The sequence below is a fragment of the Grampus griseus genome, assembly GCF_964374135.1.
Source record: "Grampus griseus genome assembly, chromosome: 8".
NCBI classification, from domain to species: domain Eukaryota; kingdom Metazoa; phylum Chordata; class Mammalia; order Artiodactyla; family Delphinidae; genus Grampus; species Grampus griseus.
Window position 1 is genome coordinate 84,115,517 of NC_139002.1, and position 18,894 is coordinate 84,134,410.

Genomic DNA, 18,894 nt, shown 5'->3' on the forward strand with positions numbered 1-18,894 from the left:
TTATTTCTTAATATCGAGACAAAACATGCTTGTAATGAATTATAATTTAAAGCTGTTTAAGTACCAGGTCATATATTATATCCTAACATTATTTTTTAGCCCTTTGCTATTAATTACATCATTATTACTATATAAAGAGTTCCCGCTTCTCTAATAATGTTTTCACACCCTATGTAGTTAATCTTTAATGTTGGGGAGGACGGGAGAGAGATTAAATTAGCTTTGTAACCTCTTTCTCTTCCAGGCTGATGATGGAAAATAAAAGCTCTTAGCCACAAAATGTAACACTTAGAATTAATATTTAATTAGACTAGCAAATTGTACACAGTGGCTGAAAGCTTCCGAAGAGTTTTTAGTGCCACAATTGACCTACAGGTTTAATAATAACTCACTTCTAGAAGCAAGTGCCAGTTCAGCATAGTAGAGCCACTGTAAGAAAGTCCTGAGAGATTAAAATCAGCAAACCAAATGGCAGGCAGGGATTCCTGGGATGGAGCCTTCTGGAAAGCTGGGAGCTGGAATAGCTTTTAAGCCAGGATTCAGATGAGAACAGTGGGTGAAAAAGCTGATCCCTCCTGTTCTGGGAGCTTCTGGTTGTAGGCCAAAATCTTAGAACAGATTTTTACTAAATGTTTTTGCTGCAGCTATTAACTTACATTGAAAATCAAATATTGAATAATTTTTCTGTAAAATTTAACAAAATTTTTGTGTAAACATTAGTTCTTAATTTCTTATATATTAGTACATAATATCTGTAAACTCAGATCATTAGATTATCAGATGGGTTTGGCGCTGTACATCTATGCTGTTTTGCTGTGACATGCTGTTTCCTTGTTCCCTGTATAGTTGATTTATATGGTTCATTTCTATATTATTTCATTACGGGACATTATGCAGAGCCTGAGAAAGAGATTCTGAAGTCTGTAGCCCAAGAAATTTTTTCTTCCAGAAGAGATGTATATCAACAAACATAAATCAGAAGCATTTTTAATTTTTAAAGACCTAATATTTATAAAAGCAATTCTACATTTGTTTATGCTTATGATGCAATTAAATTATAAGTGAATAATTGGACCTCCTGGTGAAACATTGGATCCTTATATCTCTGAGAAATTAATCTGGTGAAAAAATAGGATACCATGAGTTTGAAAATGTGCAAGCACAGAACAGCCAACTAAAAAAGGAACACCTTACATAATTTGTTGGTTATATCTTAAATAATTGAAGGAAAGCTAGTCATTAGTTAAAAATTCAAGCAGGTGAGAACGTTGCCAGCAGAGGGAGTAGTCCTGTCTTCCGTCAGGTTCCCATCATATTCCCACCTGCCTCAGCCTTTTTCGCAGCCAGTCTCCCATCTGGACCTGGCTCTGTCAGCCTGTTCCTGATGACAGGCTATAATTTTATACTCAATATGGGATTATTCTAAGCTGATTTTAAATTTTAGTATCTTTAACCTACCACTGCATCGCAAACATCAGCTGGATGCTCTGTTTGATATTTGGATATTAGCAGTCGTTTTTCCAGGCAGGGTGTGAGCTTTTGGACATCTGCGAGTTGCATTTTAAGGGTTTCATGTATAAAGTAGTGAGCAACAAATTTCTGATTTAGGAAGTTACCCATAAAAGATTTTAAAATACAAGTAAATTTCCATGGGAATAATTTCTATAATATGAAACTAGATGACGTGTAGTTTATTAAAACTGCCTAAAATTAATTATGAATATTTTGCTATTATTCTGTTCAGCCTATTCATTACAGCATTTTGTTCAGTCCATTTATAAGGGTTTTCAGAATTGTAAGTTTTTTTAATGTTTTATATAATAACTTACTAAAAAATAAAACTGATGTAAACAAATGTTCTGCAGAGCATGTAGTATTTGAGACCAGGGTAAATGTAAATAATATATCTGAAAATAACATCATGTGTTCTTTAAAAAATGCTTCAATTTTAAGAAACCAACATTTTCATGCCAAAATATAGAATAACAAGTGTATGATTAGATGGAAAACAGAAAATATGGCTCCATTGCTTAATCCTAGTAAAAATCCTGGTATTTGGCAACATACTCAGCAATTTCTTTTGCCCTTGAGGTAGGTATATTTACCATTAGCTTCTTTGTGGATATGTTTTAAACATTAGAAAAAGGAACCGAAATATGTTGTTTTATGATTTCCCTACATGAATATCAATATAAAATGCTACTGAGAGAGTGTTGCCATTAGGATTTTTTTAATTTACAGAAGTTCCTCCATATTTTAAAATTGTATGTGACTTTGAATAAAGTTCAGTATTAAATCTGGAAAGATTTAATCTAATACTTTCACTAAGGTTAATATTATTATTAATATATATTAGTATAATTTTGATAAAATTATATTCTTTCTTAAACTCAAAATTAATTATGAATATAATTATCTCCCCACTATCAATTTTTTTTTTTTAGTAAAATAAGAGTCTAATCCACAGAAGTAAGTGACAACTCTGGGAAGGTGAGGGAAGGCATGTAAAAAGTTACAAACTGTATAACTGTTTTGGGGTTTTTTTTTTGCGGTATGTGGGCCTCTCACTGCTGTGGCCTCTCCCGTTGCGGAGCACAGTCTCCGGACGCGCAGGCTCAACGGCCATGGCTCACGGGCCTAGCCGCTCCGCAGCATGTGGAATCTTCCCGGACCGGGGCACAAACCCGTGTCCCCCTCATCGGCAGGCGGACTCCCAACCACTGCGCTACCAGGGAAGCCCTAATTTTATTATTTCATAGTCTTGATTTCAATTGAATGGAGAACTTAATAAGCATGGAAAAGCAAATACCTCATTAAATATCCCTAGATTTATCCCTTCATTCAAGTTTGTTTATTTTATTACACGACAAAAAAAAATGTCATGAGTTGTGGTATGTTTGTGTTTCTAATATCATTTTTCAAAAAATGTTATTATAACTTGAGCTGTTAAGTAGAATACTTGCTTTTCTTGTGGTGATTCCCTCCCCACCATAGACACACACATCGTTTCACATAGTAGGGTCAAACATAAAGTAATTTAAATATTTCTTTAACTTTTCAATATTAACTTGATAGTGCTTTTGTGCTATTGTAGTCCCAAATCTGATGTGCGTGCCATACTCAGATGGAGCTCTACCCTTCATATTGTGTGTTTGCTGTCTTTCTTATTGAGTAACCCAAGAACTTATTCTAATTTGAGGCGTTTCACAAATGCTTTATGTCAGTTGATTTATTCCTTTCAAGCTTCTTGATAGTTAAGTGATTGGTTAATTACTTTTTAATTATCTTGTTAAAATCTTTCCTGGAAGTATATATTGTATTGGTACAAACTATATCGTTTATATTGTTGAGGTAATTAAGTCCAAGTAAGTAAGGAAATATTCAGTTTTTTTTGATATATTCTCATTGTTACTTGGTTACTCTAAGTAGGTATCTCAACTATTTTCATTAGAAAACAAAGGGAGCTTCCTGTGGCAGTAGTTGAATTTTTATCTCTTAACAAAGTTCTTAATTTTGGCTTTATAAGCTTTGAATTGGAAAATAGCATTAAATTAACCTTCCTTTATTTAAAATCTATTTAATGGATTTGGCATATCCTAATAAAAAGAGGTTACCATTCTGTAGAAGTAAATAGGAAACATTCTATGAAACCAAACAAGGAACAATCAAAACAAAAACTCTGTGAAGTTTTTTGTGAAATTAAAATTGGAGTAAGAAGGTAGTCAACTGGACATTCCGATTTGCCTTTTTTATTTGCAACATCATTTGACATAATTTAAATTTAAGTAATTAATTAAGAAATTACACCACAACAGAAAGTTTTAAGAACCTTTTATGTAACTTAATACAATGCTATTTGGGATTGCCAGCAAACTCTTAAAACTCCTGGACCCTGGCTCTCTCCTGGCTTCCCTCCTAGTCATGTCTTGGCTACTATCCAGAGCTGACAACTTTCACCCAGGACTGAAGGGCGATTTGCCTAGTATAAGAAAGATTTTTGAGTCATCCTAGATTTTCACATCCAGATGGGCAGGAAGGAAGAGTGGCAGTATCATTGTATATATTTGGGTGATGTCATTATGCCATGCATGTGGTGTAACCATTAATTTACTCATACTGGTGAATCCTGAATGTCCTTACTCAAATATTCCTTATTGGCAACTATATTGCAACAACTTCAAATTTAACACAAAAATTATTCAAAATTTATGTCTAAGTAATAGATGCACAAATACCTTTACTTCTCCGTTTCCAACTACATACATATACTGTAGACTAAAGAGGTTTCGCATCTTGGCTAATAACATAAAAACACTTAGAATCTCTTAAGATGAGAATATAGAAGTTCCAGTTTCCAGGCCTCTGCTAAAATCATTATGCTAAAGCTTTCTGAACATTGCAGGTTATAATAAGACAATTTATTGTCCATAGTGCATTATTCCTAAAGTGAATTGTGATTATTATGCTTTTAAGGATTTTTAAAAGCAGTTAATTTTAGATTCTTTTAAGTAAATTTACCTACCTTTATCTAAAAGACCATTTAGTATTAATATTATGATTTGAAAGACATTTTGACAAGAGTGGTTTTAAGGTACGATTACATCAATATACCACGTTCCCTATGAATCTTGGAGGTAAAGAAGTAATCTGTAACACTATTTGAACTTTTAAAAAAGTAAGTACCTTTACATGCCCAAATATCTTTTATGCTCCTACAAATAATTGGAAGACTGAATGAGTTTAGGATAAAATTCATCTCATTCAGAAACTTAGATGTTATTCTTATATAATTTCCTGTGCTTTTTATTTTATAGACATTTTTCAGATATCTATACAACTTTCACAATTAATCTGGTTTGCCACATTACATAAACTGTTTTCTAGAATTGCTGTGCAGAAAGCAGTAAGCTCACCATTAAATGTAACTTATATTATGGTAATGATTAAAAGTTTATTCTTGTTCTGATACTTCATGGAAGCTTTTAAGATAGAATTTCGTTTATAGTTAATAACATGTAAACCTATGGAGCTTAGCAATATGACAAATGAAATATATGTATGAGTTTCTGAGATTTTAAAATCTAGGCTGTCTGTATCTTTTATATTAATTCATCAGTTTTCCTCTGCAAGGTGGATAATTGATATTTTTAATCTCCCGCAAATTACCTTAAAAAGACTTATAATGTAGATAAATATTACAGGATGTTAAGTGGTTTATTAGTCAATTTTAAGGTTAAATTAAGGAAAGAAAACCTTCTTTGAAATAAATGTCATGTTGACCATTTAAATACACAGGACCTTGCTTATATACTACTAGAATGGAAGACTAATTCCATACTTAAACGTTACAATTTCTGTCATTCATAAGCCCTAGTTTATATCACTGAAATCCTGATATTTGAGTCGTAACAAAAATTGACTTTTATAATTTTAGATTCAGATATTTAGATACAAAGACTCAGTCTTCTGTTTATAGATAAAAGGAAATCTGACCTTTTTGATTAAGAAATATTGTCAGTAGCCTTTATAAGTGCTTGTTCATCTGAGGGTCCATGGCAGGAGTACTCTTCCCAGTTGAGTTTATCCTAAAAATGAAATGATAAGAGTCTGCTGGTTGTTATCTAAGATCCTTCTTAATGGGAGAACCACATGGTTATTCTTCATCTCCCACTTGTTCTCACCCTCTACAGCCAACTCAGCCATACCCCACCCCCACCCCAACATTGTTCAGTACTCAGCACAATGAATCATTTTCAAGTTGACTCATTGTGAACTGTCTCCCAGCTGTTGGAATGTCTGGCAGACATTTTTGTTTGGGTGAAGAATAACTGGCTGAAACCCAACCTGGATGAGCTCGATATAATGGTCTTTGGCTAAAGAAATATTGAGAGGAGCATGTTTATGGCCTTTGAAACCCCTGTTATTCCTGGAGTAAGACCATCCCCTGTGGCATAGAACTGAAAGTAAGGGATCAATCTGGATTATTTTCTCACCATTGAATGAAAAATTGCCTTGGAAAAAATAGGCATTTCCAAATGATGTTCGTTTTTCTATTCTTGGTGCCTCCCCCCCGTGATTGAAAGTATTAAAGACAATTAAGGGTAATTACTTTTGCTGCTTCCTTTTAAGAGCACTATTTCAAAGGCTGTAATATTCTCTTCATAACACGCATTTCTACTTACAGAGGAGTTGCAAAGTACTGCCCTAGATGTGAGTTAACTAGTCACTTCAGCATAATGTTTAGTGACAGAGGCTACTGTGTATTTCAAACCAAGTCAGTTAACATTAACCAACCCTCTTTTATTTTTCATTCTTATGCGATCTTTACAAGAGAACTTAAACAGAGGAATACCAGTAAGCTCAATAGTCAATCATTTTCAGAAAGTGAACATATTTGATTGTATTTGGACTTTTCTTAACAGGGGACATAACATGAGACTGTAAATTGTCTTGACTGTTTTACATTTCCCATGCTTTTTTTTAAGGATTAGTTTTAAAATGGTATATCAGTGTATAAAATGGGAGTTTCAAAATTATAAAATTTTATAAACAACAATCTTTTCAACTTATCCTGATCTTCAGAGCAAATATTTTTCTAAGATGTTATAGCCTATAAAATAGTTTTCAAACCTATCACCCTATCAGGAGTTATAAGGAATACTGAACTTTATTAAATAAAATAATTCAAGAAAACCTGCAGATTATTGTGATTATATTTTTAATTATTATATTTTTTATAGCCATGAAATTCTGGGTATTTTAGAACTATTGCTATTTAAAATGTGACATCTTTTATAAGGTATTGTTCAGCAGTATTTTTGATTCAGGTCTGGTTGTGTTGGGAAGGAAAGGGTAGGCTACTAGTCTAGTGCTGGTCATCTACAATCTTTTCTTTGCCTTTATCGTTATTACAGAGTCAAATAGCAGCATCTGGAAAGAGAGAATAGAAGACTGCAGAGCTGGCCATGCTGCAGACTCTTAGCTGGACCCTTCCATGTTTCTAATATGATACAGAGGACCTCAGCTATTATAAGGCTGGGACATGGTCCCAGTTGACAGATGTTAGTGGGATCTTCCCTTATACATTATACTGTACTATATACTGCTTCTAAATTCTGATGTTTATCAGATTTTCCGATGGGCACTGGGTAAAGTAATTTGAAAAAATAATAGTATATGAAAATAAAGGTAGTCTTGCCCCTTAAGACAAGAGAAAAACTATTTTTCTATGAAAACTAAGGTATGCCCCCTCAGCTCTTCAAATTAGAATAGCATACCTACATGGGCCATATTTTTCATCCAGTTTTCCACCTGTGGTAGCTTTAACTTTTAAGTTATTTCTCCATTTTGATAGTCTATCTTCTCTACAATTTGTCATTGAGATGGCATAATGACATTGTCTAGATGGTATATTTTAAATATAACATGAGTGTTTTGTTTCCTTGTTTTACAGAATAAAGCAATTATTGCTCGTGTTACAAACTTGTCAGATACAGTAGTTGGTCTGGAATCATTCATTGGTTCAGAGAAAGAAACCAACCCATTATATAAGGATTATCATGGTAAGCAGCATCTTTATAATGAAAAGGGCGTGTTCCAATTGCCTGGAAGAATCTTGTCCAGTCATAATATCTACTGTCATGTAGCATGAATTTTATTTTTTAATATATCTGTTAAACTTTTTTCCTTCCTGGCCAATCTTTCATGGCAGCTTGTCACCAAACTACATTATGACTAAGAAGCATAGTAGCTATTTGAAAGGTGTCAAACCCAGATACTAAGGCATGGCTCAGTCAGATGTACATTTTGTCCCTAAAGTTGCTGTGAAATCAGTCTTACTTATTAACCATGTTAGAAATAAATATTATATAAATTCTAATAATAACAGCTATGTATAGTGGTTTATACTTTACAAAGCTTAGCTGTATGATAAATAAAATTCATACTGTATTACAGTTAAAAAGTCTTAGTCAATCACATTTTCAGAAAGTAAACATCTTTTATTATATTAGGACTTTTCTTTGATCATTTTGTTGTTAGAGTTATTAGCAAGTTTTAAAATGTTACCACCCTAGTATAAACACAGGTCAAGTAATCAGGCTTCTTACTTATATTTTTTGACTTTTAATAGTATTTTAGTCATTTGGTTAACTTGGGGATTTTTTAAAATAAAAGTTCCTACATAGAACTGTCTCAATAGGGTAAGTTTAGTAGTTATGCTTATCTTAGATCTAAGCTGAATATAGAGTATGGTGAATACTAAATTTTTACCTATTTATTATTCTGAATGAATACTAATTATTGCTATTATTATTGTGGAACTACTATACTTCCATGGAAAACCTTAGTCTAAAGACTGAATAGCTTATTTGAAGCCTGCTACAAGATTGTGTAAGATTGTGATTGTAGGACTGTGGCAATTTCTAGAGGCTACCAACAAAAGGATTATAAGATACTTATGACCACCAGGGCTTTAAAGAGTTGGCATAAAACCTTTTAAAAAAGTAATAAAATAGCATGATCTAACAATCGAGTATTTTATAAAAGGCTAGAAAATATAAACTGTGAACAATAAATAAAATATAAACTGTGAACAACAAATAAAATAACTTGCCTCATGATCATTGCATAAGTGTGGATGTGGTATATGCCCAAATTAACCCTCTATATAATTCATTTAATATATTACTATTGCTTTGGTAGGAAGAGAACTGTTAAGGTTAAACTATTTCCCTTTTTTTCTTTTTCTAAAATTTGTATTAAACTATATAAAATATTGTATTAGTTTTAGGTCTACAACATAATGATTTGATATAGGTATATATTGAGACATATAATATTGTATTAGTTTTAGGTCTACAACATAATGATTTGATATAGGTATATACTGAGAAATTATTACCACAATAATTTTAGTTAACATCCATTACCACACATAGTTACACTTTTTTTTTTCTGTTGGTGAGAACTTTTAAGATTTACTGTCTTAGTAACTTTCAAATATACAACACAGTATTGTCAACCGCAGTCACCATGCTGCACATTACATCTCCAGGGTTTATGTATCTTATAACTGGATAAACTATTTCTTTAATTTATTATTTACATTTTATGTTAAAACAACTGAAGTTAAACATTATCTTTATAAGTTATATCTGAGTATCATTTGTAAGTGCTATGAGTTTATAAATTTAGTAAAATCATATTTTATATTTAAAAAAATATTATTTTGATTGAAACATTTCGAGGGTTGAAAAGCTGTGATTTTTTTGTGCTGAAATCTCTGGATTGACCAATTTTGTTTGCCACAGATTAATGGATGATTCTGATGAAAAGTAAAGTTTCTGTTAATAAGAAGGACCTGATGAATGATTGATTCACTCTGTAAGGCCTCCTGATTTAACAGTTAGCCAAACAAGCACTTACAAGGTTAAAATGAGAAATGTGCAAGTGGAAGTATGGTGTGATTATTTCTAATATATTTTACTAAATAACTCTGTATGAGATATTTTTAATTTGTGTGTAAAAGCTGTCTTCTTAACACCTTTTGCATTTTCTTAAGTTTAAAAAATTAAGTCAGATATTTTAGTGAATTATTTTTGAAGGGGCCATTTCTAAAGTTAAGCACTTGGAGGTTGACCCTTTTAAGCTAACAATAATACATTACTAAGCATCCAGATACACACACGCACAAAACTATATACTAGAGAAGCAATTATGTAAATAAGATTTATCTAATTTGTTCGAATCTGGATTTCCCTTCTTCCCCCATGTTGAGGGATCAGTGTCTTTGGGATGGTAATTTTTAAATATGGGCTGAGTCAGGCAGAGAGACGCGCTGAAGAATCTTCCATGTCTTCATCTGTGGCAAATGACCCCGAGTTTAGTCAGAAACTGCATTAAGCTGCACAAAAGCCATCCAGTGCCCTTGTCAGAAAAAATTAGCAAGTGTTTCTATTGACAAGAGGCCAAAGCTCACGGTTTACCTAGCACTGTTACAAAGCTTATAACAGCTACATAAAGGTCTAACATGCCACAGAAATGAGTGTCTTGGGATGGCATGGGGGTTAATGTTTGATCCTAGAGTGTGCTCTGAAATGTAGTTTTCTTCAATGGTTTGTTCAAGTCATTAATAAGGTATAAAATGAAATACTTTTCATTAGTGCTTCACTGGTTATCAGTAACCCATAAGCCTTGTTTTGCTGGCTGCTTACTGGTGCATTTAATAAAATAAAGATCACTCAGTGGTGCCGTGGGCAGCATGCAAGGTGATAGCCATATTTGCTTACTGTAAATACAAGAGAAAATCACACACAAACCGGCTGTAGTTTTGACAAGTATTAAGATCCTTCTTTACATCTGTACTTCTGTACCAAAGTGCAATTAGTTTTCCTCGCACAAGGATTTCTGTTTATCTTATTCTGCTTGATTACTTGAGTATAATCACACCATTTGCTTCATTGCTCCTGGTAGTAAGCTCCAGTTTTAAAAGGGGGAGGATGCTTGTGTGTAAATTTACAGAATTCTGCTGTAAGACTCTTTAATTTATGCATCCAATGACAGCGTTTTTTAATTTTCTTTTCACAAGGTTTGATTCATATACGGCAGATTCCTCAGCTTAATAACTTGATTTATGATGTATCAGATGTCAAAGACTTAGCTTTTAAATTAAAAAGGAAGCTATTCACCATTGAGGTAAGAGAGAATTTTTATGTTTGAGTCACAGTCTTGAGGTAAATAGTATCTCTTTTTCTTTTACTTTAATGAAATTCATAGGAGATATTTCATGCTAAATATTTTTAAGTTCTTTTGATGTAACAGAATAATTTTTTTAGACTATCCTTTTTTGTCTTTTATTTTAATGGTATATCATTAGAGTATAGCAAAAATCATTTTGTTTTAAATGTCTGTTAAAAGTAAGGTCCAAACTTACATGAGAAGTATGACGTGCATATTTCCAAGGCTTTCAAAAGCGTGTTTAATTAAATGTTAATGAGCTGTGCTTATTTGTGTGTGGAGTGTGAATGCTACCCACAATTGTGTATGGCTAAGAAAAGAAGATCCTTATCTACATTCTAAAAGCAGTTTTCTTTACTATTAGTGAAATCACCTTTCCTCTTTGCGCGCTGAATAAAACAAAAGTATAATTTACACCAGCGTCTTTAAGTAAATTTTCTACAGAAACTTAAACTTTTTTTGTGACCTTTATGCCATCAATAGTGACAGAAAGTAGTAGTGCAAAAGATTTATTTCAACTTAATCTTGCTAAAGAGCAAATGAACATAGCACTATTAAGCAATTAAAGTTGGTGTATTTATTAATGAAATAAATGCTCAGAAGAGAGAGAGAGATGGCTTCTGGGTGATGTGATAGTTATCAGTATAGTCACTGGTGCAATTTTTTTTAACAAAGACATAAAACAGCCAAGCAGCCTTGACAAACCATTTTGTTTAATCTCTTTTCAGATGAAAAGCTCTTAAGCAGGCCACTTGTCTTAACTGCTTGAAACCATAAAAAGAGAGAATTGCCACCAATAAATTAGCATATTTTTAACTTCATCGTCAAATGATGGTCAATGTGGCTTGGCACTGCTTTGGTGTTTGGGACTTCACCCTTAAGTGACCACTCTGGCCCTTTTTTGACCCTCTGCCCTCTTTAGCTGGCCACTTGATAAGGTAACTTAATGGTGCTCTCTCTTTTTCTCTTTCCCTTTCCATTTGCAAGTGGCACTAACCTATAAATCATTGTAAGGGCCCTATCCAGTGACAAATTAATGTGCCCTCCTCCTAATTAATGGTCATCAATGTCCTTAATTATCTAATCCTATTGAGAGCAGTTAATAGTTAATCAGGCAGCCAGTTCTTCAAGCAGGTCATCTCTGCAGGAGTGTTAGAAGTTTCTCATCTGGGGATGCTCCCTTCAAAAGCCACTTAAAGCCAAAAGAAGGAGAGTGTAGAAATAGTGATTCTTGAGCTAATTTGCCTTAGTTCTCAAAAGGAACCATTGAAATGGAACCCAACACTGTAATTGTTCAACATTGTTTCAGTTTTTCTGACAGAATATTGGGTAATTTACCATAATATTGCTAACGCTTTTAGAGGGATAAAGTTATAGTTGTTAGCATCACAAGGAAAGCATGCCTCCTCATTTTCTTTTAGGTGGAATTTATATATTTAATGAAAGATATAAAATGTTTTTCTCCATGTGGCACCTTTCTCCCAAGATGAGTATTCTGACAACCAGGTCTAAAGTATCATGTCTGTCACCATACACACTAAGCAAGGAGATTCCCTAGTGAAAAAAATATTGCACCCAGAGAAGATGGTTAGCACAGTAACGTGAATCATGTTTATTTTCGCTCTCCCTCTCTCACACAGACACACACACACACGCACACACACACACACACACAAACTGGGTCTTATTTTGGGGGTGAGGAGTAGAAATAAAGGACTTACATGTCAAGTAGGACCTCTCCTTCGAATAACTTTAGGTTCTAATAGTGACTACATTTTACTACACTTTATTTACCACTGGAGCTGGTAAAAGATCTAGGTTTCTGTTCCATTTCCTCTCTCTTCTTCCCACTATCCTAAACTAAGAGAACCGTTATAATTGGTCACCCTATGATTTGGAAGCAGTATTTAAAAACAAAACACAAGTAGGTGGTTATTCTTTATTTTAAGTTAATATTCAATAAAGTTGATCAAATCTTTTACCTTTTTGGCTTATAACCTAAATGAATATGTTTTCTTTTAAGTATAGAAATATAAGTGAAACATATTCTAAATAACTATTTACTTATGCCATAACATTCAGTTTGGTGATTAGAAAAAAATGTGAATTAAAGAATCAAACCTAACAGAAGTTATAGGATAAAATCATGTATTTCATGAAAGACTAAGTGCTTTAAATGTAGCCTTGTACATTATAAGATGCATATGGAAACAGATAGCAAGTCTTTCGTGATATATTATGGGCAGTGGAAACAAGAGGATTCCTTCATCAAGTGGCAGTGTTTTGATATGCACAACAAATAAATATTTTTTTAATTGCCTTGATATTTAAAAAATAAGGAGATGTACACTATACTAGTCTGTAAAGTCTGAGGCTATAATGTACCAGATATTGAATCCGTGGCTTTCTTTCAGAAGGAAAGGTGGTTTAGCAGGTAAAGCAAAAATAACTTTTCTGATTCCATGCAGGTAGATTTGTTACATGTGGGAATTTACTGTGAGTAACATGGTCTCAAAATGTGGCACAGGTGGAAACAAGGGGCAAAAGAAACAAGTAAAAACCCTCATCTCTATTTTTAGCATCCCTTTTCTTTGATTTATTAAATCATTGCCTTTTTTCATATGAAAACTGAATATCTTTTTACTAATAGCCACCCAGGGCCCCTAACAGGTAGAGCAACTTTAACCAGTAATCTCTAGTTTCTTTGAGTGATTTGGAGAAGGCAAAAGAATATTTCTCCCTTTTTGGAGCATGTATTAGTATTGTCCAGATTCAGGTGGAAGCATTTGTCTAATGACAGTTAATTTTTAGTGATACTTAATATTCATCATCTATAAAGCTCTATGAATTAGCCCCTCTACAAAAACCATAGCAGGATCATATCTACGGTAATGACACTAAAATCCTGGCATGCATTCTGAATAAGTAAAAGAGAAAGTTTATAGTTGATTCAACATGGCTTCAGGTTAAAAGAAATAACTTTCCAATTCTTTGAATGTTGATAATCCTTGTAAACTATACATAGTAATTCTCTAGCATATCTGATTAACCGTAATACACTACTTATTTCGTGACCTTACCATAGCTCCATTCAATCATAGCTAGCATTTATGAAGGCTTTATTGTGTACCTGGCACTGTTCTGGCTTATTTATATTTTCTATATTGAGATTAAATATTTTATAACCAAAGGCTTTACTAAGGTATAATAATAGACTCAATATATGCAAACTATGTCTTTTTCATCTTTGTATCTATCCCAGAACTAAGAAGAGTCACAGACTTAGTAGGTATAAAATCTCTGCTGAAATATATGTAATATAGATAAATTATGGAGTTTAAAGAATAGCCCAAATAATACAGCTATAAATATTATATAAGTTCCACTGGTCAAGTGACCTATAAACACTACCTTCTCAGTTAAGTTCTAAATGTATAACTTGGTTACATAGCTTCACTTCCAAGATGAAATAACTACTTAGATTTGTATTTTTTCAGTTTCTATAATTTTTGCTTCTCTGATGTTGGTATCATCATTAACCAGTTTTCTGTTTATATTAGTAATTATGATGTAATTATAGTACATAAGAGATTTGGTAAGATTTGAAATGTAGCTGTATTTAATTTGATGACATGATAAGAGCAGCATTTTTACTTGCATTTAAGATTATTGTGCTGTTTTGATTTTGTATTGTTCATTTTGGTCATATCTTAACACACTCTAGTAATCTAATTTTCTAATATAAATAATAATAATATATTACTACATTAGGTGCAGACCCTATTAAGGTTATTACAAACAAGGTTTCTGCTTTAGTGATGGGACAGTTTTCTAGCTCTAAGATTCAGTGTTTCTATGTTCATGTCAGAAAGTATGGTTACTGGGGTATACTGGAATATACAAAAGACATTCACCGTTCACTGCAAATTTTCAGTATAAAGATAAACAATACTTATGTAGGCTTTTAATTGATTCAAAAATAGTGAGTATCATAAATATCATATCTGTGTGGGGTTTGTATCCTAAATGAATACTAAACGTTCAGAAAATCAAAGTAAATCAACTTTATTCACGGTTGTCTTGTCATACTTTGCCCCTAATTCAGAATACAGGACGGCAATACCTCTCCAATCACCAAGAACTTTTTCTCACAGAATAATTGATCAACCTGTATTTATTAAGAAACTATTATTTTTTATGCACTTAGTAGATTCATTCTTAAGTATTAAGACCAGAATAGTATATGACATCCATATAGATTAGCTTTATATTAATACTACAATATACTTGATATGATTCAGTGGAATTATTTGAAATTTTTACATATTAGAAAAGCATAAACTTTTGCAAACTACAAGGGTGTCAGTCACTGTGACAACCTTGGACAATTTAGAGTGTTGCATGATATCTTTGGTCCTAGGTTTCCTTACTCCCCTACACTTTTTTAACAGCTTTTCTAGTTCTTAAATGAGAAGTAGAAAGGTGACTGTATGTTTACCATATCTAGAGGTAGAGGGAAGGGAGAGTTAACTTATATGTCAATTCACAGTTGTATCACAAAAATTTAAAAAATGGAAACATAAATGTCTGGCTCAGGAGCATTATTAGGTTGTAGTATCATGAACCATGTAGTCCAAATATACCTTTTCTGATAATGATGCCCTCCACAAATATTGATTGGTATTTCAAATCCCACATATACTGCAGTTAGCAAAAAGAAAACCAAAGTGGAACATAGACATTTGTTCTTATAGATAAAATCATTTGTCAAAAGTAAACCCAAATTAACATTCTTTAACAGTAGAAATGTCATTTTATACTGTTCACATTTTAATGTTCATTATATTATCGTCCCCATATTTACACTTTAATTCCCAAGTGATGTAGACATACAGTAATGTCATATAGGTTTCACAGAATCTCCAGAAGCTGGGTTACTACTATGCTTTATATATTTCACATGTCATAGTGAGCCTATCAAAACTGCATACCACCTTAAAGGGAACACAGTTTTGAGACTCTGTCTAATCCTATTTCTTCCCACTTTGGAATCTTAATTAGAAGAGATAAGAAAAAAAAAAACATCATTTAACTAAATTATTGTCCTGAATCTGTAGCAAAAGGTATAATCCGAAATTGGGCCAATTAGTGAACCCATAGTTAGCTATGCTGCAGCGAACAATTTGATTAGATCTGACACCATCCTAGTTCCCACTGTTGTTTTGCCAGGTATGATGGTCAGACTTCAAAGAGCTTGAGGCATCAGCAGGGCAAGGTTTGGAGGCCAGCTTAGGTCCGGTTGTTAATCTCTCTGCTAAAACCACAGCAGCTCTCACACAAAACAAGCTTACACGACACAATCATGCGGTATTAAAGTTAGGGTTGAGTCATGCCAATTTGCCTTTGATTTTTTGATGATTGACCAAAGATGGCTACATGACTAGACACATGCTAAAAGTATACTGATTAGGTAAGTTCCCAAAATATTTGAAGTATTTTTTAACTTCCTATATAAATGTTGTGAAAGCTTATTCCCTTTGATCAAACTTCCAAAGTAATAGTACTATATTGGGGGTGGGGGGGGAGGGAAGGAGTATTTCTTACTGGCAGCTTGAATCCCAAACTTTTCACTTACTGCTTCATAAAAATTTGTCTTTACATTAATAATTCCTTAAGGAGAATGTAAAAGGAAATAAAAGGAAATTGTTTCTAAGTGGTAAGCTTTTTAAAAACCTATTAAGCGTGTTGAAAGAAAAAACATTTTTCCCTGCATCATTTATCTTCACTACAATTTTTCTGAAATTTCTTTATAATTATTTTCCACTTAAGTGTTGAGTAAAGTGCCCTTCCAGGACGTGATTGCATAAGTGTTCTTTTCTCTGCATTCTGATTTGTTGGAATATTGCAGCAATAGTGACATGTTTCCATTCTGAGAAGAGCCTAAGGCTGCTTTAGTATTATTCCAAATGATTGAAGCTGCCATCTTGCTGACTTTCCCTTAGGCAGCATAAGGCCTGTTTGCTTTTGTGTTCGTTTCACATGCTTCCTGTGAGTTTGGCTGGCAGAACATCAGTGCTTCTCTTGGCAAGGAAGAGTAAATTCATGTTTGGCTATTACATATCTTAAAGTTTCTGTATGGTCAGCAACACCTAAGATATTAAACTTGTAATTCATTACATGAAATGAATCCTGTTTCTTTGAGAGATACTTTTAAATATCTTATGACACCTTGACTTTGAATCATTTCTATAAAAAAATCGTCCTTTTATAAATTGAACTTAAGGTCTAATATTTCACACTGCACTATTTTTTATACTAATTCCTACTGCATTTTACTTAGGAAATTTAAGGAAAGCATATATTTGAATAGCGAGATAGTTGCATAAAGCAAAAGTCAAATACTTAGAATCTTGCCAAATAGTCTTCAGTCCATGGGTCTCTCCTAAAGATCCTGTGGTACCTACTGTAGTGCAGTAATCTCACCTTTGAGACCAGGATGATACAGATTTAGCATTGCATAAGGGTGTAAGTAGAAAAATATCTCTTCTCCTTCCTAAATTTTGCAGATACAAGCATTTTTGTATGTGTTCTATGATGTGGCTCCAGGAAAATTATATCGCAGTACTTCAAGGATTTTTTTTTAAAGCCTTTGTAGAACTGCTGTAGCAGAATTCACTCAGTTTACATGTTATTCCCTGAAACACTTCCCCCCCACAATGTGTTACTTATAGTGTCTAAGGAGGATAGGAAAAGAGAAAACAATAAATGATGACAAATCATGGCTGTCTCATTTCATCAGCTAAATGCATTTTTATGGTCCTAGGAGGTAAGAACATATATTTTACTAATATAGCCTCCAAGGTACTTGAAAGAGTAAGAAATACATAGCAGAGCTTAATAAAGATGGTATCCATGAGCTTTTTGATTGATATAGGTAGCTTTGAGGATACTTTTATACCCAAAACATCCTTAGTCCTTCAATGTCTTTGCACAGCAAATGTCCAGAATATTCATTCCTCCATTCCTTTTATGGCTTTTTCTTATCGCTGGATTATAGATTAAATAGTCCAGTCTCCTTCTTAGAGAGGTCTTCCCTGACTGGCCCATCTGAAGTACTCACTCAGCTACCTTCTATCATGTACCCTATTTTAATTCATAGTGTAACACTTATGTATTACTATAGCTGTTTATCAGTTAATTTGTTTATTTTCCCAACCTCACTCAACCTTACCTGTTGTAAGCTTCACAAGAGTAGGGACATACTCTGTCTTGTTTGCAGCTAAATCCTGAGCATGTGTAGTAGGCGTTCCATAAATATTTGTTAACCTGTTAAAGTGCTATTTTTAAAGTAACTTGTATCTATCATAACTTCCTTTTAAAATGTGTGTTGAGTATCTCATTTATTCTAGGCATTGTGTTGGGTACATTCACATACATTGCCATATTTAATTCTTACTTGATCCTCATAGGAACCCTTGCCATAGGCATTATAATGCACATTCTAATAAAGAGACATAAGGAGTTATAAAACAGTCCCAAAGTCATAGAGCTGTGCTTGTAGCCAAGACTCAATTCAGATCTTCTGACTCCATGTGCAGAATCATACTGGAAAGTTAACATGTTCAGGAGCTCTGCTAATAATTATTAATAAAAAATTAAAAGTTTGATTGAGTGTTTAACAGAGTCCTGAGACTACTACGTGTGCTTTATAGACATTTCCTCATAGATCTCACAACACCATGTACCACTATTACCTATACTATACATGCGAGGAAACTTAAGGTTCAGAGAGATCAAGCAACTTAACTTAGCCAAAGACACAGAGTTAATACTGACTGACAGAAATGACACTTACATTCAAGTCTGTTTTATTCCAAAGCCTGTGCTCTTAACCACTAACTACTCACCACACCCCAAGATGAACCACCATCTCATCTTCAGTACATAAGCCAAAAAAGCCTCTGCCCTGATAAAAAAGAGCGAACCTCCAAAAAATGTGTAGGTATATATGTAGGTGCGTACATATATCTACAGGTAAACATAACATGTGTGTAAGTATGTATACATGCATATTTATACATAATCTTTTAACATTCAAGTTAAAAATTCTTTTGTTCCTAACATGAATTTCTACTCTAGTTTTATAAATACATTATA

At 33.2% G+C, this 18,894-nt stretch overlaps 1 protein-coding gene across 2 annotated transcripts in view; it reads left to right on the forward strand.

The window, feature by feature from the left end:
- ELP4 (elongator acetyltransferase complex subunit 4) overlaps positions 1–18,894 on the forward strand; it is a 242,907-nt gene that overhangs the window by 101,682 nt on the left and 122,331 nt on the right. For both annotated transcript variants that reach the window (XR_014297090.1, XM_082660252.1), the window contains exons 8-9: positions 7,454–7,562; positions 10,589–10,695. Coding sequence is in view for 1 of the 2 variants with exons in the window: in XM_082660252.1 (XP_082516378.1) it covers positions 7,454–7,562; positions 10,589–10,695 (216 nt within the window). In the remaining variant the exon portion in view is untranslated. The remainder of the gene's footprint in view (positions 1–7,453; positions 7,563–10,588; positions 10,696–18,894) is intronic.